General features: G+C 50.2%; 1 protein-coding gene across 1 annotated transcript; it reads left to right on the top strand.

The window, feature by feature from the left end:
- The first annotated feature begins 10,290 nt into the window (after nt 1–10,290).
- On the top strand, nt 10,291–12,432 carry LOC120967057 (uncharacterized). Its single transcript, XM_045229930.2, has 2 exons — nt 10,291–10,414; nt 10,477–12,432. Exons 1-2 carry the CDS (start codon nt 10,291–10,293, stop codon nt 11,724–11,726), a joined length of 1,374 nt encoding a protein of 457 aa, XP_045085865.2. The 3' UTR covers nt 11,727–12,432.
- Nucleotides 12,433–19,126: the final 6,694 nt, after the last annotated feature.

Raw genomic sequence — 19,126 nt, 5'->3', positions numbered from 1 at the left:
CTGACCTCCTAGGCTATGGGGAGAGGAGTTGGCAGCATCAACTCCAAATAAGATGTCAGCAAAATCATTATGGTCATCGTCCTCGATCGATGATAACATTGACTCAGTAGTCACTCCTCCTGTGTGCCTTCTTCCCTATGGTTGGACTTTCTCAAATAGCTTGATCTTCTTCCTCCAATCTAACAATGATGCATGTTGGCACGCTTCGGGCCGACTGGACATATATTTAACCCGTGCGAGACATACATGGGGTCTTGAAGGGCATCCATGGCGCTTGTGTCAATGAAGAAGAGGAGGTTGGCCTTGTCATAGTGGTCGTTGGCATTGAATCAGTCGATGCGCTCGAACCACTGTGGTGATGACACATACGTAGCAGGCGTGATCTCCACCACAGCCGAGCATATAACGCATCCCTTCTCGAGAGTCACCTAGTTGTGCACATAGTGATCGGAGGAATCTAAGCCATGCCAGTAATAGCACACTACCGTCCATCGCCTCAAACACTGCCGCCACAAGGCTGAAGCATAGTGCCGCCACCGATAGCTCCAGTTGGAGCACACCCAACCGATTAACCTCCTTCCTCCCCCACAACGTAGTACCCACTGCCGTCATGCTCTCAGTTACAAAGCGATGATGCAATCATTGTCCCTGTTGTCTCTTCCTCCTTCAATTCCGCTAACACCTTCGGTTTCCCCGGCCTCGTCCCCATGGACGACGGCGCAGAGTAAATCTCCGAAGAGGCAGTTGTTGCCTTCTCCGCCAGCACTTTACCTTCACTATGGATAGCATCAATGGGTGAGGGAGGTCGGCGCCCATGAGCTCATGTTTCTGTAGGGCCTCGCGAGCGTGTCCCCATCCTCCTCTGCGACCTCCACACCTGCCTCCCGCACCATGCTCTTCATCCCTAGCCATGCCCAATCTTGATCAGGATGTATGACATACACTGTCTACGTAAACATCTAACACACACCTTCCATGCAGACATAATAATTATGCTATTCTTTTCCTGCCCCAAAGTTGCAGAAGTGGAGTAAGTGAGTGCTCGTGTTTCCGATCCCCGCTGATCTAGCCAAGGATGGCCCAAAGGAGATGGAGGACAGATGCAACTGCTGGGTGGTTGAGGGAGAGGGAGGTGCCGCTGACAATGGCGGTCTTCTAGGTTTACGCCATGATGGAGGGGCTGCTCTCTCATGTGGGGGAGAGGTGAGAGAGAGAGAGAGGTGACCGACTAACATGTAAAAAAACCATGGATGTCCTTAAACATCAGGTTGTGCCAAATATCACATCCATAAGAACTCTAAATTAAACCTAGACCTGAAATAATATTGACAGTACACCAAACTGCACTTGAGAATTCCAAACTGAAGATTTATATCTAGCATATCATATGTCATGTATCTGTTCTATTCCATATTCCAAAATGCAGGAACACGCTGCAACTCTGCAGCACACGACGCCATGTATATGTTCTATTAGGCTCCATTGCCATTTACTCTTTACATGGCCTTCCGTTCACCAATAAATAAACTGTGCTCAGAGGAACTCAATTCCTTTTAATTCACAGTAAAGCTTGCGATACTGAGAAAAAAAAGCAAGCAAGCAAGCAGCGACCTTAATTTATTATTAGTAGAACCTCAATCTGGCGCTTACAAGCTTTCATACTACGACAAAACAATTCAGCGAGCATGTTGTAGGCACAAAAGCAAGCAAACGGCCAGCTTAATTGAACAGTAGGACCTTGATCGCTTAGACTTGTTTTATTGCAGCTGGAAGACACAAGACCAATTACCTACAGGCTGCAGGTCCGTTGTTGCAGAGACATTTACAGCTCTCTTCAACATCATTTACAGATTTGCAGCTCGCGACATTGTCCTCATTTACAAAGTTCTCTCTTGAACATCAGAAACATTGTCTGCAAAAGTTCATCATGAGCTTCTTTAACTTTAGCAAGTCTATTGAAGCTTGACCATGGATGCCTCATTCAGCATATGTTCCGGGCTTCCGGCATGACCACCAATACCCCTAGATGGACAACTAAGCTACGCAAAAATAGCATATGAATAAGAGATTAGCAAGTGTTTTCTCGCTCGACTCGAAAACATATCAAGCAATTTTTGTTCAAAGTAGGTATACCCTCTTTTTTGTAAAAAAAAAGGGCAGACACCTTCATGTCTAATAAAAAGTTCTATAGCAAATCAATCGAATCAATCAGGCTTCTCTTAACATGCTTATATGCATGATAGTATATTCCAAATTGGAACTAAAACCGACTTCAATATACGCAAGTGTTCAGTAAACTACATCTTTGCCGAATTACTCAATATACACAAGGATTGAGAGATCATCATGCAACGTAAATGGTGCACTGAAACAAGATTTGTGGATATCTGGTTAGGAGCATGAACTGCTAATCCTTACTTTGCAAATATAGTCTGGTTACAACGTCTCAATATACTTGATAAGCCGTGTGAGAAGTATATAAAAAAAAGATGCATGCCCATTGAAAACTTCGAGTCTTCTGAAATCACAATTTCCACCCTTGTTTTCCTAGATATCTGCTTAAAGTAAAATGACATTATATACACTTGCATGTATTTTTTTGCTCGTGATCTTTCTATATGCCAGTGTTTTATGCAACTACATATCTAAGGGGAAAGGCATTCCTAGCACCGCGTAGGAATACCATACATTTTGAAGTAGCCACTATTCACTACTGGTTGTTGTAATCTATGTTGCTACGTTAGGTCAGCAGTTATAAACATGGGAATGACAGACTACAAGTTCAGTACAAGGGTGATCTAAATATAGTTATGTTACAGCTTAGTCGCAACTGACTGGGTTAAGCATCTCCGACAGTTCTAGCGCAAGAAGAAAAATACCTACAAGGGCTACAAGGGCAATACAGTTTTCAGAAAATAAACATCGTACTGGCTAAATAAATGGCGATATAGTTTTCAGAAAAGTGAAATATACAAGATTCACCTTATGCTTGGAAAGAGGCTTTCCAATCATCTTTATCGGTCACCAAACACCATCATAAGTCTTGCATTTGAGTGCATATCAATCTTCACCAATGACTACAATGCCACATGATGCTTGTGCTTCTTCTACAGTGGACCATCCGTTCTAAAAAAACATATTTGATTTATCAGTGGAATTGATTTGAACGTGCAAAAGTAATAGTAATAATAAGCATATATGAGTTTCATACTATACTTATTTATTACTACAGGGAGGTAGCACTGCAGTATTTTTAAGATATGCACAAATTTAGGAGCTTGGAGCTGATTCAGTTCAACCAAATTGCCATTCCCAGTTCTCATCTGGACAGACTGCAAAAAGGAAAACTGTGCAATAGAGGCTAGAGAACATACACCTGGTTCATGTAATTCACGGGAAGTGCTCAATGATGCAATACCAAAATTTAATCTAATGAACGCACTTATCTCCGAACCTGATAAGGACAAGAATAGGCGCCCAAGACATACATATATATACATCAAACTTTCATTGCTTAGATAGATCTATCAAAAACAACAACCTCATACCAGCAAGTTCGAAGAGAATTTTCTTCAAACAGGTTGTGGGCAATGTGAGTAAATATAGTCCACTATATCTACTGAAATCCAAATGTACAGCTTGGCTGGTGAGCTTACATATCAGGTACGAGCTTCTGATAGAAAGTAGAAATCAAGAATTCTAAGTCTTTTTCCATTTGCCAACACAAACAATCTAAAAAAATTAACAAGAAAAAATGCAAAGAGGAAAAAGAGGGCACCTTCTGTGCGAAAATATGAAGGATTAATGGATTGTGTGCCCAGCCACAAACATCCACGCAAATGAGCTGCCTCAAAGTCTTGTAGACTCATATGGTCATGCCATCACGATTGGAACAGCGATGCGTCCGAGGAAACACCAGCCGGCGAGCCTGCTAACCCTCGTCGATCCATCTGCATCAGCACCGCGATCGGACCAAGGAGCCGCCGCGCCTGGCAGGGAAGGCCACGCCGATGCCATGGTAGGGATGGCTGTGCCTGACTTCTATGCAAATCACTTATTATATTATTTGACTCTAACTTCTATAACCTGTATGAATCCGCTTTAAAATCCTTTCTAAATTGGACAGAATTACACCAGAATGAGCTATACAAATGTTGTGATGAATGTGCTATTAGTGATACCTGGTAGGAGGCATCATTAGTCGAAAGACATGAAAGTGTCACATGTATACTAACAGATATGGTGTACATTTCCTTGTTTGAATATTCCCGCTCCACTCTAAATATGCTTGAATGAATTATGCGGCAAGCTACTAAAGGAAAACAATAATTATCTCCTTGGGCTTACTCTCCTTGAGCCATTGATTTCTCATTTTGTCAAAAAACATCTTGATCTAATCCCACTTCCCTAAGCACATATAACAATTCTGGTCTATTTTTACTCTAGCCCATTTATGAACTACACCAAAGATGTGGAATAGAACCTTTAGTCTGCCAATCCATGAATGATGTGTGTAGAAAGGGTGGTGCACTGGCTTTGTGCAAAAAACTTTCGTTCACAAGTTACTAAAATCTAAATGAGTAAATCAAATCATGTACCACAGATTCTTTAGCTTTTGAAACTTCCTATACAAAATTAGATCGATGGATATCATAATTCAGTATACTTCTATGGATTGCAGACCACAGAGTTGCTACCTTATAATCAGAGTACCATAACCACAAAAGTATATGAGGAGGAATGTAAAGAAGACATAATTGTTTATTGTTCATCGGCGTATAAAGGATTTGCGTGTATCGATAGAAACTGTCGTGAATGTAAACATGGCAGGGAGGTTGGACTCCGTCCAAAAAAGTTCATCTAAAAAAATGGAGAGAAGACTTTTAAGCCATGGACACTCATAGGTGTATGTGGCAGTATAGCTAAGTGTAGCTAAGTGTCCGTGCGTTCAAGAATAGATATTTCAGAAAGTCTATAAAACATGTGTGCTAGACTGGAATAACGAATTGAAATTGTAGTCGTCAAGACTAAGCTGCAATGATTTTTCTTGTGAAGTTGTCTACAACCTTTTGTATTACAGAACAAAACCTAATGGACTCGCTCATCATTGGTTTTATAAGAGAGAAAATGTACTTCAGATAGTTCCACACTGTTGCACAGAGTTATCTAAATGCGGTATATCAGCTCTGCTTGATCTCTGTAGGAAATATACCATAATATATTTTCTATAATTATATTATGACATCTCTAAGTTGTTCAACAGTATAATTAAAATCAAAATTAACAAACGAGTCGTTGAACCATCTCAATGTAACAATCACAATGTAGCAGGTTCAATTAAGCCACTCCTTACCTCGCCATGAAGTAGTCATGTTTTCCTTTCCTCTTTGAAGTGCTAGAGTTGCAGCCTCGATTCTACCGCATGGGCCGTTGTTGAACTGAATAGTCAGTTAGCAAGTAAAGAAACCTTAGATGCACCGCCTTAGTAGAAGAACAGCAAGTCATCATCTAGAAAGGAATGGCAGGTTAACATCTAAATAAAGGACTGACATGAACATCGAGCTCTAGTCAGGTTAACAAAATCACAAACTTTTGTGTAGATTTCATAGCAATTATGAGCTCAGAACTTTCATGGGTTCAACCAGTACCACCGGCGCACCTGCACCCTCGCACAAACTCTCCTTCTACCCCCTATAAAATCTGTAAAAGAACAAATACTAACATTAGAACATGAAAATGCAGAAACTTACAAGATTCACAAGAAATAGCTTACTTACTACCTATTGCAAAATCGCTTCCCGACCCTAGTGCAAGAGAAATGCCCCAGCCACACGCCCCCATGTTCCTCCTTGCTGCCCTCCTCTTCTCTGCTCAAAGTAATTACTTTTCATTGGTACAATTTAGAGTTGGGGGGAAATAAGCATTACTCAAAGTGATTCTTTAGGGAACTCCAAAGAGATGAAAATCAGTGCAAGAAGATGCATAGTCCTAAATCAAACTATAAATTATGTTGATGTTCATTGATCAAACCTTACCATCAATCCAGCTATTGCAATCCACGTACAGTATAGATCCTACACCGCCCACAATTTCCTTCGCAACCACAAAATGCAGTCCAAAAATTCTCACCAAGACACGCACAGCTTGATTTAAACCTCACCGGCTCATGCATCGACGAGGCGGCGTGCTCCATCTCGTGTAGACATTACATTATGAGATGCTAAGAGTTAGTCCAGTCAGAGTTTGGAGTATCACGTCTCCAGTCAGAGTTTGGAGTATCACGTCACTCGTGTGCTCCACCTACTTACTCCTCAAAAAAACACTGTACACAAAGATTGTAAGAACCACATCAATTTTGGTATTGATTTGTCCATGTTCAAAGGACTTCTACCACCAGATCCAAACTTCTCGCTTCACACATTAGGCTGCACTGCAGAATTTGAAAAGTAACTGGAATAAATTGGGCATTTATTTATGCTAATTAACTCGCAAGATGGATGGACGCAGTTGTTCACGTACCTGATCTGGCAGCCGGCAGCTTCCGTGGAGCTGATAATTTGCGTTTTGAGGTGCCATGTGACGTCAACGGCGGAGGGGTCGTGGCCGTACCTGCCGTCGATGGCGAAACGGAGGTTGGGGCTCACAGAGCCCAAGAAGTCGCGGAAGAAGGCCACAACCAGGTCCTACCCTATCATGAATCGCGCTGCCGGGGAAAACGCAAATTATCAGCTCCTCTTACACGCAGTACCTCGGCTTAGTCTGCTCCCGCCGCCGGCCTCCACAGCGCCTTCCGCCGACCGCCAGTGCCCGCCCCCGGCGCCCATCACCCCATTGTCTTTTCGCTGCAGCTGCATGAGCACGACACATGGGACAGTAAGCAGCAGCAGCACGAACACACAGGGCGGCCAGCCACAGAACAACATCATCAGTACGGGCCGGCCACAAGCACACGGGGCCGACGGCGGGTAATAGCAGCACCTGCAACATGACGGGGCGGCGGCGTCTCGCTGGTAACCCTAACCCTAGCTCGCTGGCCCAGGCAAATTGGGTGAGCCAGAGAAAGAGGACTGACCTAGCCGTCGCCTCCGTCGAGGACCACGGGGAATCGCTGGGAGGAGCCGCCCTCGTCTTCCGTCGAGCACCAGCAGAGACATAGGGGCGGCAGGTTTCGACTTTCGATCCAGGTGGATGGGCGAAGAGGAGAGCGAGAGGGATCTGTAGAGAGGCACGGGATCTCGGCGGCGGCGAAGGGCGACTCCTCTTGGATATCGATGCCGGCTCCTCGATAGCCTCTCGGCGCGGAGCGGGAGGCGGGGCGGCGACGGTGGAGTGGGAGAAAGAGGGAAAGAGAGAGGTCGCAGCGGGAGGGGGTGGATCGAGAGGAGGGGTCGCAGCGGGAGGGAGAGAGAGAGGGAGCGATCGTTGGGTTTTTTTTGGCACCGTTTTTTTCGCAGAAGGATAGCGAGTTAACAAAGGTGGGAGGAATGACGAAAATAAAACGGAGGTGGGAGGATGACGAAAAAAACCAGCGAAAAAAACCGCGCGGACTATTCACCAAGTCGTCCATTAGGAGTAGAGATACTCGGTCTGTTCGCTCCTTCTCCCTGCGTGAACGCTCAGTGTTGCCGTCCGCTCCCTCGAGCCCCCGCTTGCAGCAGGGCGTGCCTCGTCCGCAGCCTCGTGAGTACCCATCGGATATCCTATACCCAATGGATATCTAGTTGGTACAGTATATAGCTGTTATATTTGAAAAAGTTAAAGAAATCTAACATTCTTAAGAAGTTCTTCCCACTTCTACCTATTCTCTCAACATGCACATTATCCACATCATCACCATGCCACATCATCAAATACTAAATAGGAGCAACCCATGCAGCATGTCCACATCAGAATCTAGCCATCTCAGCAATTTTCCCACCCACGCCTCTTCGTTATTTTCTGTACTCCACCCTCACACCCGATCGCTTGCTGGCTTATTCCCTGATGAAGTGTTTTCCCATCGCGTCCTTTCCTTTAATCTTCCAGCCACCATCCATTAATCCAGTATATGCCCTTTCGTTTCATCCTCCCACTATTCTATACGTTTAATCCGAAGGATTAATTGACGAGGCAGTTGAGTGGACGGCCGGCTGGAGATCGTACTTCATAGCACTACGTTCCCAATTCCCATGCGTCTTCCTCCCCAGCTCACGCCAGTGAATTTCTACTTTGGCAAGGAGATGTCAATACCATATTTGCACTGCACAAATCGACTAAATTGAATATGTGCAGCTGTAGCAGCCGCTCGTGTGGAATTAGCCAGCCTAGCTTCTTGGCGCTCTGGTTTCTCTGATCGCCCATCATCATCGTCGCCGGCGAGCCCCTGGTAGTACTTTCCTCCGAGCCATCAACTTTCATATTCCTTTCGAACGACCGAAGACACGGAAAATGATGAGCGGACAAAAAATCACTGGCGGCCCTGGCGAATCAACAACGGCGTGAAGGCTGAGCATGGGCAAGTCTGTTTTTGTTTCCTTTTTCTTTCATAATGTTGGGGTTAGTTTTGTGAAGGGTCACCTCTGACTTCCCTTCTTAGCATGACAGAGGATCTGATGGGTGCTACAGCATCCAGTGCCATCCTATCAGCCCCAAAGATCTTCGTCATCTGCCTTAGAAGTTTATGATTCATTTGTTTTCTTCATTCACTAATGGTTGTGACTTGGGAGTACTAATCATTATGTTTGCTCCAGCTCAGGATTCGTCATGCCAAGACGTTTGGCAGCGGTGCTGAAGCTGGGAGTGTTTAAGTCAGCTCAAAGGATGGGATGTCCCATGGGGATACCGTCGACGGGTGTCCAGGAGTTTCGATTGTATGTGTTCCTATTCCAGGACATGAAGCAGTTCTGTGAAGTGATTAGCATATCAGACTTGCAGACCACGTGCATGCTTCTTGAAATGAAACTTTTTGGTGTTAATAACCTCCTTCCGCTTCTCATATGTGGCAGCTAAGGGCACACCTCTTTTTAGTTCATTCAAATACCTTTGTCTTAGTATATTCTTATAAATATTTTTCGAACAAGATCCTTATCAATATTGAATCAGTAGAATTTGCATGGATTTGAGATCAGGCTCTTCATATGTTGCTAGGTCTAGGAACAATTGGCCAACCAATATGTATTATGAATACAGGTACCAAAGTACTTTCATGTTACTTTAGGGGAACACTATTTTCAGGTATCATTAATATCCAATATGTTCTCAAATTTTTGGTGCACTGATATATAGTGGTTTTTCATATGGAACTGGATCTTAATGTTTTCACCCCTTATATATGATCATTCTATTCGAAAATAAGTGTTTGGAATCCCGCAGCAACGCGCGGGGTATCTTCTAGTTTATCTAAAATTAAAGTAAAATTAAAGTGAACATACATTACTACTGCTTCAGGCCTTGCTTGACCAATTCTCTTACACACTACACCCCCGCTCATGTGTCCGCCCACGCGCTCCCCGCTCGTCGTGCCCGCGCCGGCGGCGCCGGCCGAGCCTCCCTGCTCGGACCTGGGCTTTGCCTCGTGGTTCATGCCCCTGCCGCCGCCTCCTGCTGGCGGCCCTGCGGTCGTCCCCGCCCGGCTGGCGCTGCCCCTGTGCCCGCCGCCCCCTGCTACCTCAGATTCAGCTTCGCTGCCGGCGGCCCGTAGCGGCCCGCCCTCCACCAGCGCGCTCGTCCCCGGCTCTCTGCTGCTCGCGACGTCTTCGTGCCAGGCCCTGGTGGAGTCGGGGCGCGCCACTCCTTCTGCAGCTGACTCGGGCATTCAAGATCTGGTGGGTGCTGCTCATTACTGCGGGGATGCGGGGCAGCTGGCCTCCTCCCTCCCCGCCTCTGCCGCGCCTTCAATGCCGGTGGCGAGGTCGACGGGCGCGGGGCGCGATGCTGAGGTGACCGGCGGCTGGCAGCTCGTCGTGTCATCTAAAGGCCCGCGCCGCCCGGCTTTGGCCGCCCCCGCATTCAAGCCGGCGCCCATCCCCCGCTGGCTCCTAGACCGCTGCTGCCGCTGCCTATACCGAGGGCGCCGCGCTGTGTAGAGATCCAATCCGCTGCTCCCGCTGCCTTCAAAACGGGCACACGTCGCGGGGCTGTCGAAACCCCTGGAAGCCTTTGAGCTCACTCGACAGCCTCCCTGTTCCCCCACCTCCGCTCCCTCGCCCTGCTCCTGCAGTTGCTGTTCGCGAGGCGCCGCTTCGCCCGGGCCGTGGTTGGGAGGCCCCTTGCCCGCCCCCTCTGCTGCAGCTCCACGCCAACCCCGCCACCATGCCTCGTCGTGCCGACGCCGTGCCATGCCTTGGCGACGCGTCGCTAAGGCCAGAGGAAGATTTTGTCGTCGTCCCGGCAACGCCTGAGATGCAAGCTGAAGCGGCCATCCTCTCCTCCAACTGTACTGTTGCCTGGCTTGATGGGGCGCGCCTGGATGTCTCCTGCCAGCAGGTGGCCGCTGAGCTCGCCACGGAGCTGGGCGCAAGGCACGCCGACGTCGAGGTGGTCAAGCACTACCCGAGCAGTTCTTTGTTCGATTCACGCATCAACACCACTGCGTCGACGCCGTGTCCCGCGGCCATCTTCGGGGCGCCGGCCACCGCATCTATGTGCGCGAGTGGAGGCTCGAGGCGCACGCAGACAACAAGGACCAGCTCCACCACGTTCGCCTCTGCTTGGAAGGCGTCCCGCTGCACGGCTGGAACAACTACATCGCCACCTTCCTCATCGGACGTGGGTGCTCCCTCGACTACATCGAGCAGCGGTCGCTCCGCAAGGAGGACACCAGGGACCTGGCGCTCTGGGCGTGGACGTCGAACCCCAATGCCATCCCCAAAGTGAAGTGGTTGACGCTCCCTGCCCGTGGTCACCGCCGCCGTGGGCGACGTGGCCTCCGCCATCGCGTCATCATCCATCTCGACCTCCACGAAGATCACTCCAAGGCCAGGGACGATGACGACAACCCGCCTCCTCCGGAAGTGAATGAGTTCACCTGGTACAGGAAGGTCGTCGACGGCACCTACATCCCACGGGATCGCCGCCCGGCTCAGGGGTGCCCTGAGCGCCGTGCAGACAGACGGGATGATGAAGGCGACCGCGACGGGAGGCGTGGTCGGGATGGTGGACGCCAACGTGAGGGCTGGGGCGCCAAGGTCCGACGCTCACTTTCCCGCAACCCACGTGAGCGCCAATGCGAGGAGGGCCAGGACCGCACCAGAGACAGGTCCGGCGGACGCCGCCACGTCAGCGCCTTCGCCGCTGCTATGGCCTTCCCTCCAGTGCGCCCTGCTGCGGCTATCGTCCTGCGTGGCTCGGGCTCGGGCAGCGAGGCGCCTGTCCGCGCTCTTGAGATGCTGGATGCCCAGGAGTCTGTGCCTGCTGCTGCTCGTGGGCGCAGCCCAACACGCCAGGCGTCGCCCCGTGCCTCCAGGCGGCGCTCCCTCGAAGAGAGAACTCCTCCGGCGTCGCCCCCACTGTCTCCCACAACTGTGCTGCCGCCGAGCCCAGCCTCCAAGCGTGCTGAGGCCACATCTTCCCCGCTGACAGGGGGCTGCCAACCCGGCAGTGCGCGAGCTCTGCTCTCCTACGACGCTTGTACAACCTCTGGTATCACCCTCCAGGCCCCCTGGCTTCCACTCATCGCCCACCCCGCCGCTCACCTGTGTCAGACCGCTGCGCCGCACTCCATCACCTGCTCGTGCTCATGTCGCTGACGGCTCCCCTGATGCCCTGGCGCCAATTTTTGTGGAGCGGCAGATGGGTATCCTTGCCCCACCTGAGTCGCCCCCTCCCAGGCCTCCAGTGGCTCGCCGTAAGACTCTGGCTGGAGTCAGGATCTCTTCCAAAGGCGGCCTCACCTTGCAGAAGATCAAGCGTACTGGAGCCCCTGGTGTATCTTCGGTGGCCAAAGTTGCGGAGAAGCTGGTTTGCAGGACGATGGGAATCACCAAGAATGGAGAGGACGTGACAGAGGCAATCCTGGAGGAGTTCACTTCCAAGTTCAAGGATCAGCTTGCCCCTGAAGTGATTCTGGCAATGAGAGGGTTCTTCCACCTCGACGACGCGGCTGTGAACAAACTTGAAGATGCTCCGATCGACCATGGCGGAGAGGGAGCCATGGAGCAGGCCCAGGATGGTGCTGCGAGCCAAGTCAGCCTGGGTTCGCGGCCGGCGGCGGCTTGACAACCAAGTCTGTTTGTTGGGGCACCTTTAGTTCTGATGTTAGTTTTTCTGCTTAGTATGAGGTTCGAAGGAGCTTGCCCTGGCTGGGCAATGTATGTGGGTCGTACCTGTAGTACGTGTTTATGCAGTCTTCTTGTCCCTCTCAAGTGTAGTCACTCCCTGATGGGGTTTCTTCACTTTGACCACGCTCTTGTAATCTACTCCTGGACAAGTCAATGTGATGTTCCCCGTGATCCATGATGATGCCTTCCATCAACACTCTAAGCTGGAACATGAGGGGCTTAAATTGCCCTGATAGAAGAGCAACAGTCAGTGCCACGATCGCTGCCTCCTCGTGCCAAATCGTGTGTTTGCAAGAGACGAAGCTCGATAATGTAGATATATTTATTGCTTCCTTCCTGGGTGGTAACAGGCTCAAAAACTTTGCGCAACGACCGGCGACGGGAACTAGAGGAGGGATTCTCTTGCTGTGGGATGACAGTCTTCTTACGATCACTGACATCACAACTTCAGCCTTTTGCCTCTCTGTCAACGTTCGAATCCGTGCAAACGACGTCTGTTTCAAGTTAACATCCGTCTACGGCCCCTCTGACTCTGCTAGCAAGGATTCTTTCTTTGCCGAGCTGGTCTCCCACAAGCCAACGGCGGGTGTTGCTTGGCTGGCCTTTGGAGACTTCAACCAAATCTACCGTGCACGTGACAAAAATAAGAGAAATGTGAATCGAAGTAGGATCAACCGGTTCCGTGCAACCTGCAATCGTGTGAGCTGAAGGAAATCCACCTTCAAAATAGGCGCTTTACTTGGAGCAACGAGCGGGACAACCCAACTTTATGCAAGCTGGACTCCTTCTTTTGCAACGCGGATTGGGACATGACTTTCAACACGCATGTGTTGCATGCTTTGTCGTCTTCCCTGTCCGACCATTGTCCCCTTTTGCTTGCCGATGACAAGAGGCCGAGAAGACCACGGTCTTTCAAATTCGAGAACTTCTGAGTTTCTTTGCCCGGTTTCATGGAGGTGGTTCAAAAGGCATGGGATGAGTGTGTGAGTCACACGGAGCCGTTTCTCATTCTGCACAATAAGCTCAAAACAACTGCGTTGCGACTGTCCGAATGGAGCAAGAAGTTATTCTCCAGTGCCAAGGTTCAACTTCATGCTGCACTCCTCATCATCCTTCGGTTGGATATTGCTCAAGAGGAAAGATCTCTCTCCCCAGGGGAGCGCAACCTTCGCTCCAGGCTCAAGCAGAGGGTCATTAGTCTGGCGGTGCTTGAGCGGACGAGGAAGCGCCAATGCACCAGGATCGCCAACTTGAGAGAGGGCGACGCCAACACCAAATTCTTCCACTGCCGCATTAACGCCCGTAGGCGCAAGAATCACATTCATCGGATCAAGCATGCTAATGGTTGGGTGACCGAGCACACAGAGAAAGAGAAGCTAGTTCATGACCACTTCTCTGAGGTCATGGGGAGGGGAAGCATGAGCAGCAGAGATTTCAATTGGGAGGAGCTTCGTGTCGAGCCTCATGATTTGCAAGGTCTCGACGACACCATCTCTGAGGAGGAGGTTTGGGCTGCCATTAAAGAAATGCCTGGGGATAAGGCGCCCGGTCCAGATGGCTTCACATGGATTTTTTTCGAGAAGTGTTGGGGAATTATCAAACACACTATCATGAGGGCTGTTCAGCGCTTCGACTCCCTACATACCTCCAACCTGCAGTGGGTCAACTCCGCCAATGTGATCCTCCTAGCAAAAAAGGATGGGGCAGAAGGCATCTCTGATTATAGGCCTATTAGCCTTATCCACGCCGTCGCCAAAATTATTGCCAAAGTTCTCTCGCTTCGTCTTGCTCCCCACATGGATGACCTTGTCTCCAACGCTCAAAGTGCCTTCATCAAGAGACGAAGCATCCACGCCAATTTCATGTACGTCCGAATCTTGCCCGGCGTCTGCATAAGAGAAAATCTCCCGCCCTCCTCTTCAAGCTGGATATAAAAAAGGCCTTCGACTCGGTCAAGTGGGGATACATTCTCGAGCTTATGCAACATTTGGGGTTCCCCCCTAAATTTAGGGCTTGGATTGCGGCGCTTCTATCCTCATCTTCGTCAAGAATCCTATTAAACGGCGTGCCCGGCCCTCCGATCTTGCATGGGAGTGGATTCCGGCAGGGGGACCCCCTATCCCCCCTCCTTTTTGTCCTGGCGATTGATCCCTTGCATAAGATTCTGGACCTAGCCACTCGGAAAGGGCTTCTTCACAAGCTTCGCGGTCGGGGTGCCATCATGAGAACCTCCCTATATGCGGACAATGCGGCGGTCTTCGTGGCACCAATCAAGAGGGACATTGACAATCTTGCTGCTATCTTGCGGGGCTTCGGGGACGTGACGGGCCTATGCACCAACTTCCATAAAAGCTCGGTCGTACCAATTCGTTGCAACCATCTTGATCTTGAGCGCATCCTCACAAGTATGCCAGCGACCCAAGCCTCCTTTCCGGTGAAATACTTGGGCCTTCCGCTTTCGGTGTGGCAGTTGAAGGCAGTGGACTTCCAATACCTTGTCGACAAGGCGGCCGGAAAACTCGTCACTTGGTAAGGCCAAAACATCACTCCTATTGGGCGAACAACCCTTGTCAAGTCGGTCATTTCCTCCCAAGCGGTGTTCTCGATCACACCTCTCATCGTGCCCTCTAGCACGCTGGATAACCTCAACAAGATTGAGAGGGCTTTCCTTTGTTCGGGTGCGGAAAAGACCACGGGAGCCAAATGTAAGGTCAACTGGAATGCGGTTTGCAGACCAAAGAAGTACGGTGGCCTTGGAGTGCTCAATACCGAAAAGTTCGCAAGGGCCTTGCGGTTACGATGGCTATGGTTTGAATGGAAGGAGCCCAGAAAACTTTGGGTTGGCCTTGGCAACCCCTGCACCGTAGAGGACCGTGAGTTCTTCTATGCATCTACGACTATCACCGTCGGGGATGGCGCCAAAATGCCTTTTTGGGACTCCCCTTGGCTTCTTGGTCGTATGCCCAAGGACATTGCACCGCTAATTTTTGAGGCCTCGACAAGAAAGAATTGGAGGGTGCGCGAGGCTCTCAAGGAGAATGCTTGGATCCTCAAAATAAAGCAAGGCACCACTATCTCTGTCAACCACATCTCGGAATTCTTCAACCTTTGGATGCTCTTGCATGACTTCCACCTTGATATGCAAGCGGAAGATGATATCATTTGGAAGCATGCGAACGACGGGATATACACGGCGAGCTCCGCCTACAAGGCTCAGTTTCTTGGCTTGACCCTATCCCCCTTGGACCGTATGGTTTGGAAGGCTTGGGCACCTTCGAAGATTAAATTCTTTGCTTGGTTGGCCTTGCAAGATAGGATTTGGACAGCCGATCGTCTGGAGAAGCGTGGTTGGCAAAACTGTGGCCTTTGCCCGCTTTGCAAGAGGGAACAAGAAACGGGGACACATCTCTTCTTCAAGTGTCGCTACACGCTTAGGCTTTGGAGATTGATCATAGAGCAGCTTGGACTTGCACACATGGACACCTCCGAGTGGCACTTGGATGAAACCGTCAACGCGTGGTGGCAAAAAAGAACCGACAATAATATTCCTAACCGAGACGCAATGGCCTCCCTCACCATGCTCGTTTCTTGGGTAATTTGGAACGAGAGAAACGCCCGCGTTTTCTGCCACAAAAGCGCACCGCCGACGATTCTTCTTACCAACATTTTAGAAGATGCAAAACTATGGGTGACTACCGGCGCAAAGAAACTAGGGAACATAATAGTGTCCGAGTAATTGCCATGCCGCATTTGTGAGTGCGTTGTAAAAAACTCTAAACTATTCTCTCCCTTATTTAATTGAAGAGGCAAATCTTTTGCCTTCATTTAAAAAAAATTTAAAGTGATGATGGGCGATCAATCTAGCACCGATATCCTTCCGTGGAGGTCTACTAGAGGTGGCAAGGGAGTACAGTAAGCGGTTGGTGGAAGACCAACACAATGGAAGCGACAGTGGGAAGTAGGGATTTTGCTGATCCGAGAATTGGACAAGAGTCTGTTGGTAATGAGTCGAGATTACATCATTTTGAGGAGTCACATAGGACGCACGACGAGTAGCAAGCTAGTGGATGCGGGCCTATGAGCTATGGCTGGTTTAGGGAATAAGGGATTGAGAATTGGCCCATATGAGTTGATGTTGACCCATATGCACGTTGTAGGAGTTATTTTCCTTTACTAATTTTTTCTGGGTATCCATTGGGTTATCCATGGGCACAGTTTCACACCTATGCCCTACCCATATATCTTGCGGGTATGGATACCCATTACCCATAGATACAAAATCTTGCGAAGTCTTGCCCATGCCCGTTGTTTTCGGGTAGGGTACCCTTGAATACCATACCTATGGGCAAAATTGCCATCCCTACTCGTGACATATGCATCGCCGATAGCACCCATCGTCATCATGGGTAACAAATTCTATCGCTGGTCACAACAGAATATTCTTCTGGTTGTAGCAATGTCACCATCGCTCGCACCTGCAGTTTCGGTATGCCTTTGCAGCTTTGCTGCATGCAGATGCAGCTCTGCCCTGCTGTTGGGGCTCCAACGGGCGGCCACCGATGCTGGACATGGCGACTGCGGCGATGCCACTGCTGTTGGGGCTCCTTCAACGGGCGGCCGCCGATGCTGGACATGGCGACTGCTGCGATGCATGCTCGAATCGGCCACCAGGGTTGCTGCAACCGTGGCGGCCATGAGTTGGAGCCACTTTCGACGAGGCCGGGGATAACAATTTGGCGATGTGGGACAATGTTGGCTGATGCTGGAACCGGTGAGAGCATACACTGGAACGGTCAGAGAGGGAAGCTGGAACCGGCGAGAGCAGCTGCGACGCCATCATTGTCAATGTTGGAACCATAGGTGCAAAAGGCCGAAACCAACAACAGAATTTGTTGTCCGGCATCGGAAAAATTTGTGACCAGGGTGCAAGGCAGCTGCAATCGGCAAACGACAACAATGAAAATATGGTGGCGCAATTTTTTGCTAAGAACGACAGCGGGTGCGCTGCCGCGGTGACGAGGGAGGGAGGTGCGAGCTGCTAGCGGGGTCGGCATGGGGTAGGGGGAGGGGGAGGTTCTTGCGGTGGTGTTGTGAGTGACGATGACATGTACCTAGGGTAGGGTCTTAGGCCTGACCTAGACGCCCTACCTAAGGACAATACCCTAAAGTCCAAGGCCTACAAGGTTCAATAGAAGATACCGACTCAAATCCTCATGAAGTGCAATCCACTTGACGGAAGATTCCACTCGGATATCCCAATTCCACTCGACCATACAAGAACCCACTCGGAGTACAGAAGGTCTAAAGTCACCCCAGGATGGCAACGGTCAGGCATTCACTTCGACGTCATAAAGATCATTTATTACGGGCGTTACCAGTAACGTTCAAGTTATAACTCACATTGAACCCATGTGTAACTGAGGGCAGCGAGGGGTCAGGGGCACTCTATATAAGCCACCCCTCCCCTCTGGCACAAGAGTTCGCACCCCTTGTAACTATTACACACATCCAGTCGACAAGCCTCCGCGGCACCGAGACGTAGGGCTGTTACCTCCTCCGAGAGGGGCCTGAACTCGTAAATATGTGCGTACAACCTCGCCATAGCTAGGACACTGCCCTCTCCTACGTACCCCTACTCTTACTATCAGACTCATTCCCACGACAGTTGGCGCCCACCGTGGGGCAGACGTCTGAGCGACTTTCGGCGAGGTTGCAATTTTCGATCTCCATCAACATGGTTGCGGCAGCCGTCGACCCAATATTGGTCGGTTCCCGCAGTATCCTCGCTCCCCGCTGTCCGCCGCCGCAAGCAATCTGGTCGTTCGTGGCTCCAGCGGTGGGTGAAACATGAGGTGGCTCGTCAGTCGACCATCTCACAAATCGCGGCGATTGAAACCGACGAATCCCTCTACGGGTTGTTCGATCTACCGACTGGCCATTCTGATACGCTTTCCGAGTGTGAGAGCAACGACCCCGCGGCGGAAGTCCTCATGGTCGACTTCCAGCAGAGTCCGCCTGGGTTCCGTCGTGGCGGTGGTGGCGGCGGTGGCGGTGGCGACCCGTCACGCGACCACGACGGATATTATCCCCAAGCCCTCACTGCGGAGCAGAGGGAAGATTTGCGGCACAAGAACGAGAAGGCTCTCCAGACCCCCATTATTGGGGAGACCCCCGAGGCTCAGGCTCTGGAGGCTGCGCGCGTGGCCAATCTGGCCGAGTGTGCACGTCTGGAGAATCTTCAACAGGCGCTCGACGATCGCGCCCTCAGGGAGATTCCAAGTTCCAGTCGACGTCAACGACAGTTGTTTCCGACTGGACCTCGAGATGACTGTCAGGTATACCGCACTCTGATTCAGAATGTTGTAGCAGCAGCCTGTATTGCAGAGTCCATCCAGCCGTCCTGCTCTGAGGCTGGAAGAGGTTTACAGCAGATCCGTGCACTGCTCAAGGTAGCTGGTGAGCAAAACTCAGCTGTTTCCCAGTCGCGCAATAGGATTCACAGCAGATATGTCATGGCAAACACAGTTTAGTCAGCACACAACCCAAGATCGCCTGCGCGGCGTGAATCGTGGTTATCGCCAAGACCAGTACCTTGGCCGAGGCCACGGGCAGTTTGATCCTCGATATCACCGTGATGACCATCGTCGAGTGCCTACGCCCCCTCCGAGGGATGGTTCGTACGCGCCCCGGCGGTATGATGATAGGCTCTCATATGGTGATGAACGGAGAGCCCCAGTCGACCCAAGAAAGCCTGGGTTCGATGCGAGGTCAGTCCTCGTACAGGGCCTAGTTGACAGAGGCAGAGCTAACAGAGAAGTGTTGGACAGAGATCGTCCGACTAGAAGCAGGGCGTTCATCTCTGTGCCCGA

Source organism: Aegilops tauschii, chromosome 6 (genome assembly GCF_002575655.3).
Source record: "Aegilops tauschii subsp. strangulata cultivar AL8/78 chromosome 6, Aet v6.0, whole genome shotgun sequence".
Classification (NCBI taxonomy): Eukaryota; Viridiplantae; Streptophyta; class Magnoliopsida; order Poales; family Poaceae; genus Aegilops; species Aegilops tauschii.
Note: the sequence above shows the minus strand (reverse complement) of the source record. Positions and strands in the feature narration are given on the sequence as shown.